At 53.1% G+C, this 10,501-nt stretch overlaps 1 protein-coding gene across 1 annotated transcript; it reads right to left on the bottom strand.

The window, feature by feature from the left end:
• Positions 1-1,402: 1,402 nt before the first annotated feature.
• eefsec (eukaryotic elongation factor, selenocysteine-tRNA-specific) lies at positions 1,403-10,299 on the bottom strand. Its single transcript, XM_084464450.1, has 7 exons — positions 9,757-10,299; positions 8,432-8,639; positions 7,972-8,068; positions 7,059-7,223; positions 5,793-6,401; positions 3,712-3,868; positions 1,403-2,254 (listed from the first exon to the last, which is right to left on the bottom strand). Exons 1-7 carry the CDS (start codon positions 10,073-10,075, stop codon positions 2,073-2,075), a joined length of 1,737 nt encoding a protein of 578 aa, XP_084320576.1. The 5' UTR covers positions 10,076-10,299; the 3' UTR covers positions 1,403-2,072.
• Between the last annotated feature and the right edge of the window lie 202 nt (positions 10,300-10,501).

Raw genomic sequence — 10,501 nt, 5'->3', positions numbered from 1 at the left:
TAGGTGTCGGCTCATTAGCATCTGTACCGTGGCCTGAGCACACCTCTCCCAAGTGTACTGAGGCCACGGAGTTTAACTGTACTTAACTGTACTTACACTAGCCAAATGATCTAGACTTTAGGGGGCAAACGTACTTGGGCACGGTACAGATGGCCTAGTGTGAGTGCACCCTCAGTCTCTCTCTGTCCCTCCCAGTAGACTGCCAGACTCTCTCTGTCTCTCCAAAATAACATGGGTCTCTAAAAGCAGATTATAAAGCACACAGACACAAACAGTGACGCACGCACACACACACACACACACACACACACACACACACACACACACACACACACACACACACACACACACACACACACACACACACACACACACACACACACACACACACACACACACACACACGTGTAGCGTGCCTACAACGCCTCACCCGCAGGCCAACAGGATTAGCATGCGTGTTAAGAGGTATTGTTTGGGGAGGAGGATCTCTCCCCACACAGAGCGGCTTTAGAGCGATCCTCACCCCTCCTGCTCACTCATCCTCTCATATTCATCTGTTGCTGTAAAATGTGAGTGTTGTTGCTAATCATATCACATACTCATCGGTGGGCTTATGATTCCTCTCCTTTGATCAGGATGATCTGTAAATGGTATACAAGGTTTTTGTGAGACACAATGCAAATAAGAAATGAATTTGGAATTAGTGTATAGCTTTTTGTTTTTGAACAGTAGCGTTCTTCAAGTGAAACGGAAAGGTGAGTCCAACGTGGAGTGCTGAAGGAACACGACCAGCTGTGAGATACAAGATGGAGGAGAAACAGAACGGGAGGAAACACGACAAGGGAACGAGACGCCGGGCGGGAGGGGGAGTAAGATAAAGATGGCGGCACAAAAAAGAAAGCGCAAGAGATTTGTTTCCTATAAGAGGAACCGGGGAGATAAGACTAAAAGAACTGTCACTCAGGAACAATCTTACCAGGGTCCCGACTCCCCTGCCTTCCCCTTCTCTCTCCGCCGACTCTCTCCCCCGCCTCCCCCCTTCTCTCTCCCCTGCCTCCCCTGACTCTCTCCCCCGCCTCCCCCCTTCTCTCTCCCGCCTCCCCCTACTCTCTCCCGCCTCCCCCTACTCTCTCCCGCCTCCCCCTTGTCCAATCTCCACAGATCCCTGGTCAGATACAGCCCGGTCCACTGGGACTGCTGACACCCCCCACTGTAAACACAGCGGGTCTACTGGGAAGCCCCTGGGAAACAGACTGGGCCACTGGTGAAGCGTTGGTTCACCTGTTATGGTGGGCGGTGGCAACAACACGCTTCAGCAGAATGATGAGGAGAACATGGTACAGATAAGGCTTCAGGAACAAAGGGATTGGTTGGACTGGTACTTCAGCAGGTTACCAGTAAGCCAGAGAATGGGATTTTATTCCAGAACAAGGATTGGTAACAACAGTTCAGTAAATCTTAATTATTGTTACATCATGATGTAGCAGTAGTGTTAAGTTCTTCTGGTTTGAAGGCACATTTTGAGAGTATATTGTGTATTAAAGTGTAATTTATTGTGAAAGTATATTCGATTAGATAATCCCAGAGAAGAGACACTTGCTGGGAAACAGAAGAAAAAGCAAAGCTGTTCTTCATAGGTTGATTTAATCCAGATGATTTTCAAATCAACAGCAAGAGCAAATAGAAAGCGGAATCAGGAAAATTCCAAATACACCAATCTTCTTCCAAAAGGAAAACATATGTATTTGAAAACCCCCTGAGAGCGAAATACAGATCTGTGTCTTAAACGCTGGTTTCCAAACCTTTTCCTGTCCTGCGGCTGATGGAGGCCTCAGAGGAACCAGGACTCTGACACTCTTCAGGTGAGGGGGTCATATTCGGTCACGGTGCAAATAGACACGATTTGTAATAATCAAAAAAAGAAAGAACTAAGACGTCTGCAGAGCAGTGAACACATGATTGTGGCTCCCTGAATATAATCAACACATTCTGCCTCCGTCCCCCCGACCTCCAGTCATAGAAACTCATCACCTGGGGTCACCTGGGTCAACACCACTCTGTGATGCTGGAGGTCAGGACTGAACCATCTTCTTGTGGGGGTCAAAGATGTATCTCTTGAAGTGCAGGTGGATGCTGACGGGATGGGACTCTGCTCTGGGCTCATCCTCCTGCCCTGGCTCTGCCTTCCCGCCTCCTTTCCCCTTCTTCTTAGAGCCGGAACCCAGCAGCTGTTTGGTTTCTGGATGCAGGCCCTCTGGAGACAAACCAAAACAAAACACATTAGCTGTGAGACTGAGATGTGCTGGTTCCATTCCCCCCCTTGTGCCTCTATGACCTGCAGACGGCGCTCATACTGTGGTCGCTAGTCCAGCGCTAGTGACCGTGACCGGCCTGCTCTCAACGCAGTAGTGCCAGCAGTGACCAGAGAGGAGGAGGAGGAGGACTCCTCCTCCTCCTCCTCCTCCTCCTCCTCCTCCTCCTCCTCACTGGGGTGTGGCCTCAGGAGGACCCTGAGCAAGGCACGTTGCCCCTCATTTGTGGAGAAATCTCCATGGCAACGCTTTTCTCCTCCGTAGGTCTGACGTTGGTGGCTGCAGAGTCACGTGACTCCTGAGGTGCTCTGCTGGTGGTGATCAGACGCTGGAGACAATCAGCGGTGATCAGTGAGCCTCCGAGCGTACCAAGGGTGTTTGTTTACGCACGTCTGTCGCCGTTTGCTCGCTCCGCACGTCCCACGCCACGTGTCTGTCCCCCCCTCCCCCCCCCCCCCCGGCTGTCTGACCCGAGCGCAGAACGGCGCCGTGCTTCAGGTTGTTATGGTTACGCCGACGAGATGCCGTCACGGTCGCTGGGTGGCAGAAATCTCGGCCCCCGTTATCTGTGATCTGCTGACTAGCATCTCAGAGATACGCTCCTCTCAGGAACACACGGGGAGCACACGCCAACACACACACACACAAAACACACATGCCGGTACACACGCCAACACACGCACAACACTCCAACGCTCGGCTCGTAGCACCGCAAGATACAAGGGAAGCTTTCATTAAAATAAGAATAATAATAAAGGCTGTGTGTGTTGTGCAGGTCTGTAAGGTGAGGTATGTGCATGTTTTATGGAGGTGTGGGTGAGCTTTGCCTCCATGGTGTTTTCCTTCCCCTGCCCTCTCCGCAGGAGCCCAGGGCCGGAGCGACACAAGCTAAAATAAACAGGGAGCAGACTTCCCCCGGAACCCCGGGGGTCCCCAGAGGTACCCTGGGAATGTGGCCGGGATCTCGGGCAGACCACATCCTGAATCCTCGGAACCCACAACACCACACGCCTGGCCGTGTGTGTGTGTGTGTGTGTGTGTGTGTGTGTGTGTGTGTGTGTGTGTGTGTGTGTGTGTGTGTGTGTGTGTGTGTGTGTGTGTGTGTGTGTGTGTGTGTGTGTGTGTGTGTGTGTGTGTGAGATTACCCCCAACTCCACTCCCTTATGAAATATTTCTACTAAATACACTTTAGTTCTCCCACACTGATCTTCCACCTGGTGTAAACAGGTGTGGACCTGGTGTTAAACAGGTGTAAACAGGTGTGGACCTGGTGTTAAACAGGTGTAAACAGGTGTGGACCTGGTCAATAGGTGTCAATAGGTGTAAACCTGGTGTGGACAAGGTGTGGACCTGGTGTAAGCAGGTGTAACCAGGTGTGTAGAGGGTCTTTGGGGCCTACCTGCCACCCTGATCTTGTACTTCCCACTCTGCCCGAAGCCGCCCTCGATGACGCCGGCCTCGCCCGTGGACAGCGCCACCTTCAGGCCCACGAAGAGCTGCAGGTTGGTCTCCTTCTTGAACAGGCTGCGGCCAATCACGGTGTAGTCGTCGGTCACCTGACACAGGGAAGGAGCCACAGGATTAACGGAGGACAACTGAAGGAAGAAATCAGAGCTTCCCACTGTGCATGTTTCCCTTCCACATTATCCAGCACCACCGATCGAACCACATTCTCACACCGGTCTCCACCACCAGTGTGTTCCCCTGACAGCGTGTTGCCATGACAGCATTCGGCCTGACTCTGTTCCTCCATCCTCAAAACGCCCTCACCGCGCCACAACAGGCACCAGGCCATCTCTCACCCCCCTCCCCCCTCATCCATCCTGCATCCTGCTATGGTATGTCCCTCCCCCTCCCCCATCCCCATCCCCATGTCCATGTCCCTCACCCCTCTCCATCCCTCTCACCCATCTCCATGTCCCTCACCCATCTCCATTTCCCCCCCAATGTGATCTGATAGGAGCAGGTTCTGTCTCCACTCCCAGCCTCCTGCCCCTACTGCTCCCTCCCTCTGTTCCTCACCCCCATGCCCGGAGTGTTTGGCCCCGGGTGAACGTTTGGCCCCAGGTGAACGTTTGGCCCCAGGTGAACGTTTGGCCCCTGGCCCCAATGGGTCTGATGAGCAGATTAGAGGACAGAACAACACACAAACATCTGAGCGGGTGAGGAATTCAGCGTGAGCAGAGTGAGCAGAGAGAGCACGTGTCTGGTGAGGCCTTCTTCTGAGCTATGTCAGTTATGTTGTGCGTAAGGAAATGCTGAATGTGTTTCCCTGGGCAGGGGGAGGGGGGCGTGTCCCCGCCCAGACGCTGACTGGACCTGTCAGAGGCCTCAAGTGTTGCCGCCAGGAGCCTTGCTCACACACTTGACTTAGGCCCCCCCTGGGTGACCCCCAGACACCAGGGTAGTGGTGCACACACGCAGACAAGCACATGCACGCACAGTACACACACACACCTAACAGTAAACTCAGCCTGGACTAGACGTGTGGTGAAAAGCTCTGATCACCACTAAGAAGAAGAAGAAGAAGAATTTAATTTATAAAGCGCTTTTCTCTCACTCAAAGACGCCGCCAATCTGCGCCAGAATGCTCACCACACTTGAGGTGGAGAGTGATGGAATTAATGAATCTGCCAATTATACAGGGGGATGACTAACTAACTAACTAACTAACTAACTAACTAACCAGGGTGCCAGTAGACCGATAATGTACAAGTAAACAAAGAGCACTAGCACCGCAGGGCCCTGGGGAGATTCCTGTGCCACTCAGGTGTGTCCAAACAACGCCAGCACACAACCGCCAGACACAACCTGGGGTGTCACACACACACACACACACACACACACACACACACACTCTGTTGTCGACGGTGTTTGCATGCTTTCGAACAGCGAGCCATGGGGGCCGCGGCGCGGGGCCACGCTACACTGAGGCTGGGAATGAACAACATCCCAGGGACAATGACACCAGGACAGAGGAGACGCCAACGAGACACGAGGAGACGCAGAGGAGACGCCAGAGAGTCGCCAAGGAGATGCGGAAGGCTCATGGGTTCAGGAGGAGGTGAGACGAGGTGCAGACTACATTAAAGCACCACATAAGAGTGTCGAGGTGTCCCTGAGGAGCAAGGCACCTCACCCTAACTGCTGCCGACAAGCTAGGTGTCGCCTCGCCTTGCTGACGCCGCCGTCGGTGTGTGAATGTTGTGCGTGAATGGGTGAATGTGTGCATGAATGGGTGAATGTGTGCATGAGAATGGGTGAATGTGTGCATGAATGGGTGAATGTGTGCATGAGAATGGGTGAATGTGTGCATGAGAATGGGTGAATGTGTGCATGAATGGGCGAATGTGTGCATGAATGGGTGAATGTTAGGCAATATTGTAAAGCGCTTTTGAGTGGCCGCTGGTCAGAAAAGCGCTGTATAGATGCAGTCCATATACACGTGTGGTCAGATCAACGGAGAGCGACGGAGCTCACCCTCTCCACCTGGCCCTCCTTGTGCTTCATCTTGGCGATGCGCAGGCGTGGCAGGGTGGTCTCCCCGTAGGCCTTGTCCTGAAAGCCCTGCAGCAGACGTCCCTGGAAGGCCAACCGGCAGGCGTTGGCGTGGATGTCCGTGTCCAGCTTGGAGCCAATCACGAGGCAGAGCGAGGGGCACGTGACCGGCCGCTCGAACTCCAGCAGGGCCCACTGCTCGGGGTCGGGCGCGGCCCCCCCCGGCCCCACCACGTAGCTCTCCTGGTACAGGTACTCCCTGTCGTAGCTGAAGGGCGTGTCCAGTGGGGCGGGGCCGGAGGAGGGGGCGGGGCTCAGCAGGCCGAAGAAGGTGACCTTGGCCATGACGGTGTCGTGGCCCACCGTGACGTGGAACTTGGTGCGGGTGGCGAGGGCGCCCTTGAAGTAGCCGATCTTGCGGGTGGAGATGAGGGCGGCATGCAGCGAGTGCAGGGACCCCGGGGTGCAGACCACGCCCCGTTCCAGCAGTTTGGGGTCGAACTGCGTCACGCACACACCCACGCGGTCGCCCTGCATCGCCCGGGACACCGGCGTGCGGAACATCTGCATGGATTTCACCTTCTTGGTGACCTGAGGAGACACACAGCCACCGTCTCAGGCAGGAGGCTGAAAACGAGACTCACCTGTTCAGAGTTCACCTGGCCTCTGTCTAAAATGTTTGTTGCTACATTGTGCATGTATTTATTCTACTAACTTAGACAATATAACCTAGATAATAATATTGACTACTTATCTGTGAACGATCATTCCAAATACAGCCTTGATTATCGAGGATATTCTGGTTGTCCTTTCATGCAATATAAATTTCATATGTTGTTCAATCCTAATTAACATTCTTTGCTTTACAAAGTTTGTATTGTTCTGGATGTTTCACTTAATCATCCAATCAAACAAACAAACATCAAACATTAGTCACGCAGTTGTGAAAAAGAGGCTTTTTGGCAAGTTTCTGTAAGGCCTCTGCTGCCACCTAGTGGCCAATATGAAGATGACAGAGACTAGCGCTGCGCAGGGAGCCTGTAGCCTGCGAGCGGCCGTCTGCATCTGGTCTACATTACATGGCTCCCGTTCTGCCAATCCACCCAGTCCTCCTCATCCTCCCCATGAACACACACAACACATCCTCTACCCGCACCCCCCCCCCCCCCCCTCCCCACTATTCCTTTCAACTTGTGAACTTTCCCCCGTCTCCTGCTCTGTGAGGGCCTGTCTCGCAGCCCGGCCTACCTTCAGGGTGGGGATCTCCACCGTGTCGTTGACCGCCAGTGCCCCCTGCAGGATGGTACCGGTCATGACCGTCCCCTGGCCCCGGATGGAGAAACAGTGATCCACCGCCATCAGCAGGGGGCCCTGGGGGTCTCTGTCGGGCCGGTACGACTGGGTCTTCAACAGCTGAGAGAGCAAGAGAGAGACACACACACACACACACACACAGAGAAACACACAGAGAGAAGGAACCAGAACACACAAGAGACAGAGACAGAGAGAAGGAACCAGAACACACAAGAGACAGAGACAGAGACACACAGAGAGAAAGAGAGAGCGGGAGCGAGAGAGAGATGCATGCACTAGTTAACTGCTGTCCTGACAGTTAGACGGGGTCACTGCTGGTCCGTGGAGCCCCGAGTGAACAAACATGAACCGAGACACCAGAACGCCTTCGCTAATTAGAAGCACATCCAGCTGGCGTCGGCTCAGTCTGTCCAGGAGTATGTCCAGGAGTCTGTCCACGAGCTCCACAAAAACACAGACACATACATGTCTTTCCTTTCCCCCCCGACATGGTGTCTCCCGATCTGTTCACGTTGCCCGGCAGCCCCTTGCTGTGAATCATACTGCTTCACACCCTGAAGACAGGAAATGAGCTATGAGCTAACGAGAAATGAGCCCTTCAGCACTAGAGTGGAAAATGAAGTGCTTTCCATGACATTAAATAAAGTCCAACAGTTTATTAGACCTGTCCTACGCATCATCATCGACCAGCTCTAGGTTAGCTTACAGCCATTAGGTGTATGGGCTGACCTATAGCAGTTCTAGGTGAAAGGTCTCTGACCTATAGCAGCTCTAGGTGAAAGGTCTCTGACCTATAGCAGCTCTAGTTGGGAGGTCTCTGACCTATAGCAGCTCTAGGTTAACTTACCTCCATCAGCTCTGGGACCCCCTGGGGCTCGTCTGTGTCGGGGGCGTCTGGGCCTCCAGGCTTCACTGCGACAGCGATCACTGGACAGTCCTTGAATCTAGAGGAAAGAGAACATGGATGTCAGCTTTCACTAACAACAAATCATTCAAGACTTAAAAAACGAATAATGCAAAAACAGAACGGGCACCAAGATGGAGCTGCAAAAACCACAGAAATGTGTCTGAAGATCCTGAACTTTTTAATCCAGAACAGCAGCCAATGAGGACGCAGCGCAGCCACAACCAGAACAGCCTCAGAGCAACCTAAGAGCGTTCAGGCCCCTGGGGGCCCCCAGGACCCAGCACGGCCCCCTAGGACCCGACCTGGACCCCCAGGACCAGACCCGGACCCCCAGGACCAGACCCGGACCCCCAGGAACAGACTCCAGGACCAGGGCCAGCCTCACCCACACCCAGCGTACCTGGTGTTCTCCAGGGTCTTCTGCAGCCTCTTGGTCATCTTGTCGATGGCGCTCTGCCTCTTGGCGGGCGGCAGCAGGTCGGTCTTGTTGAGGACCACCACCATGCGGGGGCAGGTGAGCTCTCCGATCAGCAGGCACTCGGCTGTCTGCGTCTGGAGCCCCTTCACCACGTCCACCACCAGCACCATCAGGTCGATGATCTGGGCCCCTGGACACAGCGCAGTGCTGAACTATCCCTCCATTCAGAGTGTGTGTGTGTGTGTGTGTGTGTGTGTGTGTGTGTGTGTGTGTGTGTGTGTGTGTGTGTTCCATCAAATAAGTGAATAGGATGTTTAAAGTAATTCAAAACAGTCGGAGTTGGAAACCTCTACAACTCCAGTTCAGCGACGTAACGGCTGGGTTGACAACGGTGAAAAAAAATAAACAAATTCAGACAGCTACCCCAAAAATAACAGAACAAGAGGGGAGACGTAGGGGAGGGGGTGTCAGAGAGGGGGAGACAGCAGGGCTGGAGGGCTGAAATCAGAGATCCTGCTCACTTGGTTGTCTTTCCTCTTTCCTTCTTTTCTTTCCCTGCCTTTGGCAGCCTCCCTTTCCTGTGCTCCCCTCTTCCCTCTCTCTTTGGCTCCCCGGCCTTCCTGTGCGCCTGTCACTGGGGACGGGAGGGGAAGCTCCAGGCCTCCCCCTCTCCCTCCCCCTCCCCCTCCCCCTAATCCACAGCATGTGCACTGCACCGGGAACCGGCTCAGGCCGGGTTAACAGACCACATCTCTTTCATTACGTCCAGTGAGCGGGTGCGTGCGTGTGAGAAAGAAATAAAACAGTATCAAAATAACCACTGGCCCACAACTGCAATCTTTTTATCCGTATCGTTTTCATGAGCCCTCCTACCCTGATGCTGTTGCTCTTACTAACGCGGCCCGCTGTTAAGAGCGTTCCCCTGAGGGAGCAGAGAACGGAGCTGACCTCAGTCCTCATCGGCCCTCAGCGGCATGCTGAGGTGAATACACAACGTAAAATAACAATACATCTTGTTATCTTGAAATCCAATATAATTTCATTATATATGGCATTCATTCATAGAATTCATTCATTGAAGACTATTTTCTTTCAAAACAACTGCGATGCCTTTTGGTTGGGTGACTGCTACACCGACCGCTCCCTCTGCTGGACAGAGACATTGCGACAAGTTGGTTTTTGTTTTTTTATAATGTCATCGTATAAACCAATATTGTAACTCTATATTATTAACCTATATTCAGACTCCCACTCAGCTCACACAACAAGACCTCAGGTCTGCGTACCCCTGCCTCCCCCCTCCTCACCTCCGATGATGGTGCGGATGAGCGAGGCGTGCCCGGGGCAGTCCACCAGGGTAAACTGGAGACTGTCGTACTGGTCGCACTGGTCCCCGGGGACCCGCAGGTGGTCTGGGAGGGGCACCGTGAAGGAGCTGAACCCCAGGTCCAAGGTGACGCCTCTCTCCCGGGACTGCGGATTCTTGTCAAAGGCGGCCGTGGAGGCGATGCTGCTCAGGGCTCGGGCCAACGACGTCTTGCCGCTGTCCACATGGCCCAGCACCCCCACGTTGAAGTTCAGCGTCTTGACGCGGCTGTCACTCGGGCCGTCATTCAGGGCCGTCATCCCGCGGCTGTCACTCTTCTGGTCCCAGATAAGTTCAGACTAAACTTTGAACTTTGAGCTGAACGAATGGCGGCGACGTTAACGTTTGTCTTCCCCCCTCAACCTCTTATGTGTTGACATTCATGATATACTGCCTTGTTCCACTGTCATGTTGACATTTTAATGTGAGTTAAGTTAGGATTAGCGTGCAGAATAACGTAAACACAGACAGCCGTTTGCATGAATCTTTTCCTGGTCGTCAATACAGTCCGACCTGCAACACACGCAACCGGAACCTTTAATTAATACATGCGAATAAATAAGAGGCGAAACACAGGACGACTTAAAATACACGATGAGGCACAAAATAACAGATCACTGATGTAAATTGACATTATGTAAATTTTCGGTTGTTTTATTTGATCATATTTGTTTGGAAAGACTCGA

The sequence above is a fragment of the Micromesistius poutassou genome (genome assembly GCF_964030765.1).
Source record: "Micromesistius poutassou genome assembly, chromosome: 2".
Lineage (NCBI taxonomy): Eukaryota > Metazoa > Chordata > Actinopteri > Gadiformes > Gadidae > Micromesistius > Micromesistius poutassou.
This window is presented reverse-complemented; position numbering and strand designations above follow the sequence as displayed.